At 44.4% G+C, this 13,270-nt stretch overlaps 1 protein-coding gene across 10 annotated transcripts in view; it reads left to right on the top strand.

Annotated features, from left to right (window-relative positions):
- Dipk2b (divergent protein kinase domain 2B) overlaps positions 1–13,270 on the top strand; it is a 37,896-nt gene that overhangs the window by 20,222 nt on the left and 4,404 nt on the right. For 7 of the 10 annotated variants that reach the window (XR_015442424.1, XM_087189822.1, XM_087189821.1 and 4 more), the window contains exons 3-4: positions 8,333–8,506; positions 11,991–12,279. Coding sequence is in view for 9 of the 10 variants with exons in the window: in XM_087189822.1 (XP_087045948.1) it covers positions 8,333–8,506; positions 11,991–12,279 (463 nt within the window). In the remaining variant the exon portion in view is untranslated. The remainder of the gene's footprint in view (positions 1–8,332; positions 8,507–11,990; positions 12,280–13,270) is intronic. The other 3 variants (XM_087189819.1, XM_087189825.1, XM_087189823.1) reach the window with 2 other exon arrangements.

Raw genomic sequence — 13,270 nt, forward strand, 5'->3', positions numbered from 1 at the left:
TACTTCTTTGAAACCTGACGGATACACATAGTACAACCTCAATGGAAAGACCAGGGGGAAGAAGAATCCCAGCAGCCCCTCTCCCAGGCCAGCATGAGGGTTCTCCTGACAATCAAAATTCTCTCTGAGCCTCCTGGACCACAGGACCTTTGCACAGCAGAAGTCATTGAGCTCCTGTGGATATTTCTACAAGCTTGGATACACAAATTAGCTGTCAGAAGTGAGAGAGAGAGAGAGAGAGAGAGAGAGAGAGAGAGAGAGAGAACCAGCAGCCCATAGAAATAAATGGCCAGTAGAGAATTGTGACCAGCCTTAGCATACCTGAATCAAAATAACAGACCATGAAATAATGTGTTTTACTCTGCATCAGCTGCCCTGCCTGCTCCAACTATCAGCTGAATTGCCTGCCACAATAATTATTTCATCTGCCAAGGTGAAAATCTTTGAGCAACCCACAAATGCTTTAGTGGCAAAGTTCCAGGGGTCTTGGAAAAGAGGAAAATGTAAAGCAAAGTTGGAGATAGGAGGAAAGAAGGAGCCTCCAATAGGAAGAGAAAGCCAGTTTCTGCTTCCACCAGCAGGCTTATTCAAGATGTCAGCTACCCCATGGAAGAGGGGAACATGATTGCCACCAAGTGAGTCTCTGGGTGCCAAAGGTCTGACAGCAAGGGCACAGAAAGGCAACAAGAAGTAGGTCTGACCAGGATGCTGCTACATAGACAATATACAAGTCATTATGGGGTGTTTAGCTAGGATAGCTACCTGCATAGCTATGTCAAGGCATGTCTCCAAAAGCAACCATGTGCTTGGGTCTTAATCAGGGTTCAGTAGTTGCAAGGATCAGAAACCTCATCAGACCAATTAAAATCTAGGGCGGAGAGTGGGCATTGCCAGAAGTACATCTACCCTGGCAACTAGGAGACTAGGAGACACCTCCTCAGTCTACCTTTGTCTCCAGGGCCCCTTTGTTTCTCAGCTCTGCTCCTTCTGGAAGTCTCCTCCACATTTCTGGGCAGACTGGATGTCTCTAGTTAGTTTTGCTCCCCGTTCCTCCAACACTACCTGATATTGCAGTTCCTGGGCATACCACCAGCTGCCTGACTCCACCTCTCAGGAACTGGGGCTTGGGTCACACATCCCAAGTGTGCTGCAGCACATCATTTAGTCTGTGGACAAGGATTTGCTTCTTAAGCACCTCCCAGGGGCCCACCCCTAGTAGTTGCTGTGGATTACAGAAGTGTGGTGTTTCAGAGTTGCTGTTCACAGGCACAGAATAGAGGAGAGATCTGATGCACACAGCATAAGGCCTGTGTGGCAGACTGCAGGAAAGGGGAACAAATGAGGGCTGGAAGGGCCACAAGAGCTCCTTGGAGGATATGGAACCTGCACCGGGAGAGGAAGGATGTCAATGGTGGATCTTCCACAGGCAACCATAGACATGGAAGTAAGAATAAGGTGGGGTTGTAGGAAGTAGTGTCATGAGATGTGATTATGGTGTCAGAGAGCGATCGGGTAAAGTTTGAAATGGCAGGACTGGAGCTCAGAGTGAAAGCTAAACTGCATTCTGCAAGACAATGATTCTCAAACTTGATTCCCAGGTGGACTTCTTAACCCACACATCACGGGGCCTGAGCCTCAGAAGTTCTCATTCAGCTGGTCTGGGGCAGAGTCTGAGAATTTGTATTTCTAAATGACTTGAGAACAGTGGATCTGTCTGCAACAGGTCTAAAAGTAGTATGCAGGGTAGACAGGCAAGGCTCCACAGAGGGGTCCAGGAGGGTTTGTAGCAAAAGTAGGGCAAAGCCACGCTGACACAGGCCAATGGAGAATGTAGGAAGAGAAGGGCCCATCTAAGAGGTATGGCATCTGTTGTAGACCAGACGATGGCCAGAGAAATGAGACCACATGGGATCCACTTCCTATACTTGAGGCACAACAACCTATCAGTACTGGAGAGAAAGAAGGCCCATTAAGAAGGCTGGGAGATCGATGTAAGGAGGTAGGGTGGCCTGGTTGGGACTCAAGTAAATCTGGGTTCATATCTTGAATCTACCACTCTGTACAATGCCCTGAACGTGTTCCTCAGCCCATGGCATGCAGAATCTTGATTGTGGACTATGGCCCCCTTGAAAGTGTGAGAATTAACAAGGCATCACATGCCACAGAGCACCATACCCCAACAGAGCAAGCAGACAACAATATTAGTTCTTGTTTTCGTTATCATCATATCAAAGTTCATAATACGTAGCAACTTTTCACACATTTGACCTTCTCAACACTCTTATGAGCAAGCACCATGATTATGAGGGTAGCAATCTATTCAGGTTTGCCTGATGTAGTCCCAGTGTATGCCTGCTCTGTTGATTTGATTATTGAAACTACTCCTTTTACTCTCAGAAATATCTTGGATTAAGTGATAACCAGTGATAGGATTCCCTTAATCATTATTAATAATAATTATTATTATCCCTTGATTATACATGGGGAAACTGAGGCATAGAGAAATTAAAGAACTTACCCCAAGTTATGCACTTGTCCTATGATAGAGCTAGAATTGGCAGCTTGAATGTGAAGGACATACTTGGAACTACTTCATCATACTGCTGGCTGAAGAGAGTGTGAAAGAGAATTTTTTCTCCCATCAGACTTTGGGATGAAAGCTGTCCATCCATTCAGGCAGAGACCACTCCTTCAGCCAATGGAATACAAGGTAGAAAAAAGGGAAAGGTGCCAGGTGTGGTGGTGCATGCCTGTAATCCCAGCACTCGAGAGGCTGAAGCAGGAGGATCACCACAAGCTTGGCCATGCTGGGCTACATAGTGACCTCAAGGCCAGCCTGCACTACAAAGCAAGACTCCGTCCCCCCATAAAAAAAAGAAAAGAAAAGAGAAAAGGGAAGCAAGAAGTTGGCTTTGAAAGGTGAGACACAGAGGTATGTCAGCGGCACCAGTAGACGCAGAAGAATGGCTAAGGCCACCTATGGAAAACCATGCACTCGGGGTGCCTCTTCATTACTCCTCTACAGGGAACCCCTCTTTCAAGTTGAAACAGAGCTTTTCTCAGCCCCTCTGCTCCTGAGAGAATATTCCATCAGGGCTCAATCCAGAACCTCTGCAGAGTATCAAAATCTAAACAAACAGAAGCCCTGCCTGAGGAAAGGATGTCACTGAAAGCTAGAAGACCTGTCTTACACAGAAACTAGCTCTGTGAGAGACAGAACTTCTGGTGCAAGGGAAACCTTCCATATCTCTTGCCCAATCCCAACGAGTCTGTTCAGTTTTCAATTTAGTGTGGGTATGCTAATTCACTGTGATGTGATCCAAGGAAAACTCCAAATGCTATTCTCTCCCTTGGCTCATTTTTCTCTATCTACTTCTACCCTTTGTGCCTGACTTTCTATCAGTGAGTTTCTCAGTGACTGAGTTTTAGGAAACCTGAGTTGATCGGCCCAGACAAATGGTAGCAGAGAGAAACTTCCTAAAGGGAGAAGGAATCTATCCTAAACCTGCCATAATTACAGATTTCAAAGCAAATTTGAAGTGATTTAGGAACTATCTGTAGCTTCCCCTCCCTCCACTAGTACCTGCAATGGTGAGCTAAAAGAGGAGTTCTGGCTGTAAAGTAACATGACTGCAAGATACAAGGACATTTTGGGATGTCTAAACTATTAAAACCATCCAAGTGCTTTCTCCAAAATAATCACAGTGATGGCAGACACTTGTAGAATAGAATCCAACATACCAAAATGTCTTGCATTGTGTCTGAATTTCAGAGGAAAAAATAATCAGAAAGAACTTTACTAAAAGGAAAAAAAATCTCCTATTAGAGTAGGAAAGAACTGTGAGATGTTTCTGTGAACAACAAATTGAATGGGAGTTTTCACGGTTTTGAATACAAGGTTTGAAGAAATGTTCAGTAACTTTTGGCTTAATTATCCATAACAACTGAGACAGTTATTGAATTGTCATTGTTTTAATTAATTTTGATTAATTGTGATACATGATGAACCTCAGCCTTGTTTCACAAGCATATTTAACAACTAAATCATGTAAAAGGTGTTTGGATATGTGACCTGGAAGTAATTTTATTAGCACTAGAACTTTCTCTTCTTTTCCCTGGGTGCAAGGAGAGCTTCAGAAGAGTCAAGTTCACTCAAAGTAAAACTATTTGTTCAAAATTTCCCTCAGCTTTCCAAATCTAGCTGGTGAGGATGACCTTCCTACTGATTGGAAGCTGACTTCCAATCTTAGAGGGTGTCTTAGTTACTTTTCTCATTGCTGAGACAAAATACCTGTCACCCAAAGCTACCAGAGGAAAGGCTTATTTCAGCTCACAGTTTGTAGAGGTTTCAATCCATAGTCAGCTGGCTCCAAGGCAAGGTGGCATGGAAGAGGGACATTGCAAAGGACAGACAGTTTGTGACAAAGCAGGGCAGGCAGAAGGCAGCAAAGCAACAAAGTATGGAAGCAGCCAGCCAAGCACCAAGTGACAACAGCAGGCCTCTTTCTGTCCCTTATATTTTATTCAGGCTATCCGCCCTTAGGGCAGGCAGCACTCACACCCAGGGTGGGGCACCCTTAATCCTAGCATAGCACCATGAATCAATCCCAGCATCACACATCCTAGATCCAGCCACCTCTGAAAAGCACTACCTATGAGCATGTGAGGCTCTGGGGGCACATCTAGATACAAGCCGTAATAGAGGGAAAGGCCTCAATTCTTTCTAGGTTTTCTTTCTAAGAGCAGTTCATGCTCTTTTCTTCCACACACTTATATGTCCTTCAGAGCAAATGTTCAAATATGTTCAGCAGTGATAAATCTTTGTGTTTTGAGTAATATTTTCTTTTGGAAACAACCAAAAGTCATTCAGAGGAAAGTTGGATGATTAATATGAGGAATGAGCTTGAATAAAATATGCATATACAGGGTCCTGGGATGTTGAATGCTTTACAAAAAGGGCAGGGGGACACATACATTGCAGAGTCAGAAGTTGAGTTTCAGTAGGTCCAGGACTTCTAATTCTAACCTACTACCCTTCCCTCATGCCTCAATAAAGCTACATTTGTCTGGTTTGGGGGGCTGCTTTACTTCTGGGGGGACAAAGAGCAAAGACTCCATGAGCCCACTTTCTGGGAAAGGAATTTGTGGTTATGTCATCTATCTTAGTCTGTGTTCTGTTGCTATCCCTGAATACTGCAGACCAATGTATAAAGAATAGAGGTTTATTTAGCTCACAGTTCTAGAGTCTGGGAAGTCGAAAAAGCCTGGCGGTGGCATCTGGTGAGGGTATTTCTGCTGCATCATGATATGGTGGGAGGCATCATATGACAAGACAGGCAAGCTGCTAACTTGAGTCTCTCTCTTATTGTAAAGCCACTAATGCCATCATGGGGGCCCCACCCTCATGATCTCATCTAATCCTACTTACTTCCTAAAGGCTCCACCCCCAAATACCATTAACATGAATGTAGGTATTAAATTTTCAACCATGAACTTTTCTTTCTTTCTTTCTTTCTTTCTTTCTTTCTCTCTTTCTTTCTTTTGTTTTTGTTTTGGTGGTACTGGGGATTGATCCCAGGGGCACTCTACTACTGAACTACATTCCTATCCCTTTTGGTTTTGCAATAGGATCTTGCTAAATTGCCCAGGCTGGCCTTGAATTTGTGATCCTCTTGTCTCAGCCTCCAAAGTAGTTGGGATTACAGATATATGCCACCATGCTTGGCCCAACCATGAACTTTTGAGGGACACTTTAAAACCATAGCACCATCCCTGGTCCAAAACTTGGTATGAAACCTTCCAGGACCTGAAGTCTAGTATTCAGCAAAGATATATCTGTTGCTTCTGCCTCTCTCCCTTTTTTATTCTTTATACCTAGGATTGAACTCAGGACCTTGCACTTGCGAGACAGGAGTGGCGCCACTGAGCTAAATCAGTTGCTTCTGCCTCTCTTTCATGGGCCCCCAACCACCATGGCTCATAGTAACTCTACTTCTTTCAGTGTTTCTTCTTTATCCTCTTTTCCCAGCTAGATCCCAAAATCTAATTTGGGATTAGATCCCAATTTGGGAATCCCAATTTCTAATTTGGGATTTAGATCCCAAATCTAAATTCCAAAAGAAGTCAGAATACTTGGCTTAATTCTTCACTACCAGCCCATTGGGTAGAGCCTTTCACACCCAGCACCCTCATCCATCCCTAAGCACGTGGGAGCTTCAGCTAGAAAGTTACAGAGGGCTCGTTATAGCAGGGTCATCAGTAATAGCAGGGATGCTGTTGATCATGATGGAGACAATGACCTATGCAATATACTGAGTGCAAAGCATGTGCCTCCTACCTTGCCAAGCCTTTTGCATGCATGTTCTGCAAGGCTTGTGAACTAAATCTGTTCAATTCTGAAGAGGTAGCAAGACAGGCAGTAGTAGAAAATTCCAACAACTTCTCCCGTCCATCCACCATGCTAAAATTCAGTAGCATAACTTCTTGCATCTTTTCCTAGCTAAAATAACCAAAAGAGTAATCATAGTATCCTCTCCCATCCCTGACCCAAAATAAGAAGTCTATAGGGAGGCAGCAAGGATTCAGCTCTCCTTTGTTCTTGTCACCCTGAAGGATAGAAAGGAATATGCCCAAATGGACTCCGTATGTGGTCCTTGGATTGTCAATGCCCAGACAAAGGCCGTCTGTACTCTTGATTCTTCTTGAAACTATTCTTGCAGTCTGGAATAGAGTTTAAGCCTTCTGAGAAAGCGGAGCTAGCTCCCTGATGTGATTTTAGGGATCAGCAACCCCATCTCTCCCTTCTGAGAGATTCATTCTTTGTTCTTTAGGTTGTTTGTTTGATTGATTGATTTATTGGTTGGTTGAGTTTTGAGATGGTGCCTCACTATGTTGTCTAGGCTGGCCTCAAACTTGTGCAAATCAAGCAAATAAAACTCAAGCAATCCTCTCATCTCGGGCTCCTAAGTTGCTAGACTATAGGTGCGCACCATTCCCCCCAGGTTGTCTGTGTTTCTAGATCAACCTTATCATAAGGTGCATACCCCTTTCTAAAGGATAATTCATTGGGTTTCATCAGTCAAAACCTTTCAGGGAAAGATGATAACTATCTGAGGAATGATGTCTTTATTCTACCAAGTGTCCTTACTCAACCATTGAAAATGTACAACCTATTGTGTTTGTCCAAAATGAAGGAAGCAGTTTGCTCCTAAGATAGGAAGGCTGAATCGCATCCAGTTCCTTATCTCCGTGCTCCTTGCCTATGTTCCTCATACTTGTCTGATAACAAGAATGACCCAGGACACCTGCCAAAAATGCATAGTCCTAGGTCCCTACTAGACTTGCCTATCCAGAATTTTTAGACAGGGGCCTAAGGACCTATATTTTTATAGCACTCTGAAAACTTTGATCACCATTCAAGTTTGGGACACACTGCCCATTTTAAAATCATTGATCCCCCCCTCTTTCTCTGCCAATTAAATCTCTCTCTACCTCCTAGGGTTTCAGTATGTAGACAAGCTTGGGCCCCAGTAAACAATATGATGTTAATCAAGCCACTTCCTGTTTGGGTCCTTATTCTCATCTGGAAAATTGAAGTGTTTTACTAGATCACTTGATAATACAGTCTACCATTTGCATTTGGCAGCATGGGCCCTGAAAATTAATTGTGACAATATGTTCCACCATTTTTGAAGCCTTTTTTCAGGAGAGTCCCCGGGGCAAGTGAGAAGTAAGGGCTGCAAGTCTCTGTGAGAGATAATGCTTAGGCAAAGGCCTAGCAGAGGGCCTGGGGCTGGGAACTTTCAGAAAGTGTTAGCCACCTCCTTCTCCCAACTGTGTCACATAGTAATCCCTACAGAGGCTTCTGTGCCTGCCCTGTACATGCAGTTCCTGCCACCCTACAGAACTTACCAACCCTAAGACCATGGGCAGTTGGCTACTTCCCATCACAGTAATCAGCTCCAAAGCCTCCACTCTCTTGTCACACTGTGGTGCCTTAGATGTGCCATTTTCTCCTTCTGGACTCCTTTCTCTCCAAACACCTCACCCCTTCACCCCACCTCCTCACCTCCACCCGTCACCCCTACACACATTCCAGCCATAGCCTGCTCTTTCCTTTCCTGCCCCCCCCCCAAAAAAACTCTCTGCTCAGTCCCCTGTCCCTACTCAGGGGTCCCTGCTCCTCCTCCTCCTGCTCAACACATTCCCCCATCTCCAGCGTCTTTCCCCCGCACCGAAGGGCTCCTCCGGTCCCGAGGTCTCCACCCAACAGGAGAGCCTACTATCGCTCAGCACCCATTTCCTCTCCGGGTTCTCTCCCACGTGCTCACAGGGCCTGCCCAGCCCCCTCCTGCGCTGCCCAACACAGAGACTTCTGGACCGCGTAGTCCGGCGCTACGCTGAGGTGGCTGACGCTGGCAGCATCTTCATGGACCACTTCACCGACCGAGACAAGTTGCGTCTGCTCTACACCCTGGCTGTCAACACGCACCCAATCCTCCTACAGGTACAGAGACCCTGCAAGCCCTCCAGGTTGAGGGCTCATCTCGGGTTCCCAGGGGCTGGCCATTTCTGGCCGTTTCTGTCCCCCTCTTTACTGCACACCTTGAGGCCACTGGCCTGTGTTGGTACCTTATGGCATTCAGTGAGTATTTGTTGGTTTCTGCTATGTGAAAGCGCTATGGCTGCTGCAGAGGAAAGAGATGTGGAAGCAAAAAGATGAGGTTGTGGGTAGGAAGAGATCATAGCCACCTTTACTGCTTTTTAAAAAATATTTTTATTAGTATCTGTTTGCCAAGCATAATAAATCTTGGAGGATTGGTATTTCTGCATCTTAAACCTTTTTACTTCTCCTTCCACTCTCCTGCACTTCATCCCATCTTCCCCATTCCCAGATCCCCTTCCCATCTCCACAAAGTCTGTCTCCCTGTTTCTGATCATCTATCTTTTATTTTAGTCTTTAAATTATAAATGTATACTTTGAGTTTTTCATATAAGAGAAACCATGCAATATTTAACATGCTATATCTAATTTATTTTGCATATCATGATGGTCTCAAAATGCATCCATTGTCCTACAAGTGACTCAAATTTATCTTTCTTTAAGGCTGAGTAGTACTCCACTATGTATAAATACCACCTTCTCTTTATCCATTCATCTGTTGATGGACACATGCTGCTTCCAAGATTTAACTATTGTGAATTGTGCTGCTATAAACATGGGTATGCATGTATCACTGTAATATAATACCTTTACTCTTTTGGGATGATACCTAGAAGGGGAATAGCTGGGTCAAATGGAACCTCTAGTTTTGGTTTTTTGCAGAATTTCCATACTGATTTCCATAGTGGTTGTACCAGTTTACACTCCCATCAACAATGTAGAAAGGTTCACCTTCACTCCCTGTGGTAGCAGAAAGGTGTGAAGGAAGGCAACTTTGGTCAGTGGCTCAAATATCAAATTTGAGCAAGCTCAGGAAATGGGAAAATAGCCAAAGAATGACTCACTCAGAGCTGTGCCGATAGCTGTGCTTGGAAAGGAGAAAAAAATGGAAGTAATCTAAATGTCTATCAATAGGGGAATGGTCAAACAAATGAGTATGTGTTAGGGCCCGGGGATACAGGCATGGTGGTCCTGTCTTCCACTAGGGTGGAAGTTAGTGTCAGAGACAGACACTTAACATGTAAACAAACATTGGTGTAAGATAAGAACCCAATCCCCCTGACCCCAACACTCAGGACACAGAGATCACATAATGGACACAAAGGAAACTATGAAGTAGGAAGGAGATGCAGGAAACAGAAAAAGAAGAAGAGAAAGGAGAGGGAGAGGAAGGAGGAGAAGAGACAGAAGGAGAAGGGGAATGGTGCAGGTAGAGGAGAAAGGAGCCACCAAAGACAGTTCATAAATATTGGCCTAAGGGATGATAGCTGAATACGTAAGCAATGACTCTCATTTATTGAGCACTGGCTATGTGCCTGGTATTGTGTTGAGTGCTGATACCATTATGTCAGTTAACGCTCACAGTGACCCTCTGGAAATATTATTGTCCCCTTTTCTAGAGGTTAAATGGGACTCAAGAGATATGAAATGACTTGGCTAAAGTCACTTAATGTTATGGATGGAACCCAAAGCCAGAACTGTCCGATGTCCGAGCTATACATGCTAAATCCTGCCTGGAACATTGGCATTTGCAATACTAGCAGCAGAGAAGGAATTACTCTTTGTCCTGCACTCACAGAGGTGTTTTTTTGTTTGCATTTTTTGTTTGTTTGGTTTTTGGTGCCGGGAATAGAACTCCGGCTCTTGTGCTTTTGAGGCAGGCAGCAGAACCACTGAGCCAAATCCCCAGCTTTCACGGAAGTCTTTTTCCAGTTGTTGTAACTTTGTTTGGCAGTAGCAGATCATGGCTACAGCTCCTGAGAGTCCTGGGCTAGGACCAGGGGGCTGGGATACTACACTCAACCCTGGGCTCCACCCACAAAGGGCATAGTGTGGAGCAATTGCATATCTGTTTATTTATTCATTTATTTACTTTTGAGGTACTGAGGATTGAACCTGGGCCTTTCTCTGAGCTTCATCCCCAGCCTGTTTTATTGATTGATTTTGTGACAGGGTTTCACCAAGTTGCTAAGGTGTCCAGGCTGTGCTCGAACTTGCAATCTTCTTGCCTCAGCCTCAAAGAGTATGGGAATCACAGGCATGCACCACCACACTCAGCTGAGGCTGCACATTTAGACAGTGACAGCAGGTGTGGGATCTCCCTTCAAGGCACATAGCAGGAAAGGTTCTCCTCTGGTCAGGGGAAACTCAAAGAGCAAATGGGCATGGGTTCTTCATAATGGAAGTTAAAATGGGCAGAAGACCACAGAAAATTATCAAAGAAAGATGACTTTGTTTTGTTTTGCTTTGTTTTCACAGTGCTAGGTATGGAACACAGTGCCTTTTTCATGATAGGCAAGCACTCTACCACTGAACTACACCCTCAGCCCAACTTTCTTTCTATAAGAAGGAGAACAAGGGAGACTGCCGGGTATTTATAGATTTTGCTATTTTCCCCATAGTTGAAAGAAACACTATACTAGATACAGCTACTTTAATCAGTGGCCAAGAAAAGACCAGTCAGGATTCCCTACCCCCTTTTTGGTGTCACAAACTCAAAAGTTTGGGGCTCTGACAAGGAGTCAAGCCAGGCTGTGCTTCCCTAGGCCAGCAGTGTTGGGCCCTCTGCGAGGTTCCAATCTGTGAATATGTAGTTGCCCCAGCCAGACAGGTTTGCCCAAGGCTGGCAGGAGAAAGATTTAGAGATTTAGAGCCTTGAATTGCCCAAGGGTCACCTTCATGATTTTTGTCCTATCCAAGAACCAAAAAACTGCACTGTTACTTTAATTTTTTTTTTTTTTGAGACTGAGGAAGGGAGGTCTTGCTATGCTGCCCAGACTGGTCTCAAACTCCTGGGCTCAAGGGATCCTTCTGTCTCAGCCTCCTGAGCACCTTGGACCACAGGCACATGCCACTGCACCCAGCTTGCACTATTATTCTTTAAAAGTATTTTTTCTTTCAATCAGTAAGTTTTTCCCTTAGTTTCTTCCTAAGCAGTGATGTCTGTGAAATCGAAAAGACTAGTGCTGTTTTGTTCAATGGTTCAACACTTAAATAAACATATTTCCCTGAAGCCTGGATATCATTGAAAATCATAGCAGGTCCGTTAATATTTTCATACCCTTCTTGAAAATGTTGAAATACAATCCAGTGCATAGAAATGAGAGCAGTCTCCTCCTGAATCTTTCCATCCACAACAATAAAAATATGGGGAAGAGGGGGGCGGGTATTGCCATGTTCCAAAAGGTATTTGCCAATGTTTTTTTGAAACCAGGATGCCAGTGAATGCTGATTTTCCTGTGCGCATTCCAGGAGAGGTAGAGGGAGAGCTGTCTCCCTGAGATTTTTCTTACATATTCTCTAATGCCTGCTCCTTCTGGCTTGGCAGATCTTCCCCGGGGTAGAGGGCTGGCCACTGCCCAAGTACCTGGGCTCCTGTGGCAGACTCCTCATCAGCACCAGCACCAGGCCTCTGCAGGAATTCTTCGGTGCACCTCCAGACCAGGCAGCTGATCTCGCCTACCAACTCCTTGGTGTCCTGGAGTCCCTGAGGAGCAACGATTTGAACTATTTCTTCTACTTCACCCATGTCAATGCAGGCATGTTTGGCATCTTTAACAACGGGCATCTGTTCATCCGGGATGCCAGCGCACTGGGTGTCATCGACAAGCAGGAAGGTACCCAGCATGGGCCTGGCTTAGCTGTCAAGGGGGATGTCAGGGTGACATGGGGTCACACTATAGGGCCTTTCCAGTTTCTGTATCTCACCATGAGAACAACCCAAATTCAGGGAGTGTTCGATGCCCTTTAAAATATCCCTCATCCCCATCTGAATTTCTGCTCTAGCTCCAGCTCCAGCTCCAAAGGAGAAGTGAATTTGTCCTTTTCCACAAAGGGCATTGTCCGTAGTGGCTCATCCCCCACTGCACCCTCCCAAGGCAGTGCTGTTGTGTAAAAACATGGAACCAAATGAGGTGTGTGAATCATGTTTCTTGCTATGTGCAAAGGCTTATCCAGCATTTAGAACCCTTTAAACATCCCCATTTCTCATGGTGATCAAATTTTCTAGGCTCAATAATAGGACAAAGGATTTTCTTTTCCTATTTCTGATTTTGTTTATATAAGGAAGTCCACAAAGATAGAAAAATTAAACCACACTTACTCATTTCCTGATTTTTCCTTTATTAAGAAGAATCAAGTAAGAAAAATATCAGGCTGATTCCAGAACATTCAGGCTATATAAATCACTGAGTATCAGGTTTGTTTTGTTTTGTTTTTGGTACCAGGGATCAAACTCAGGACCTTGTGTTTACGAGGCAGGTGCAGTGTCACTGAGCTATATCGCTGGCCCTGTTTTGTTTTGTTTTTAAACCAGGCTTTGTGATTTTTATTTTTTTATTAATTATATTGGTACATTTAAGGTATACAATATAATGACATTCATCAATGGAAATTAGAACCTTAACATAATCCATCTTTGTTCTTATTTTTCCCCATTCCCCTGCCCTCCCTTCAACCCCTCTACCTCTCCCTATCTACAAAGACTTTGTTTCTATTTTTTCTTTTTCTCATATTAATACCATTTCCTTTTTTCTTTTCCCCTACCCCTCCTATTTCCCCTTCCCCTTTGCCCCTTTTCTTCCTATTTCACATTATCTATTATACCTT

This window comes from Heterocephalus glaber, unplaced genomic scaffold (genome assembly GCF_053883595.1).
Source record: "Heterocephalus glaber isolate CG9 unplaced genomic scaffold, H.glaber_assembly_v1.0 deba00001547, whole genome shotgun sequence".
NCBI classification, from domain to species: domain Eukaryota; kingdom Metazoa; phylum Chordata; class Mammalia; order Rodentia; family Bathyergidae; genus Heterocephalus; species Heterocephalus glaber.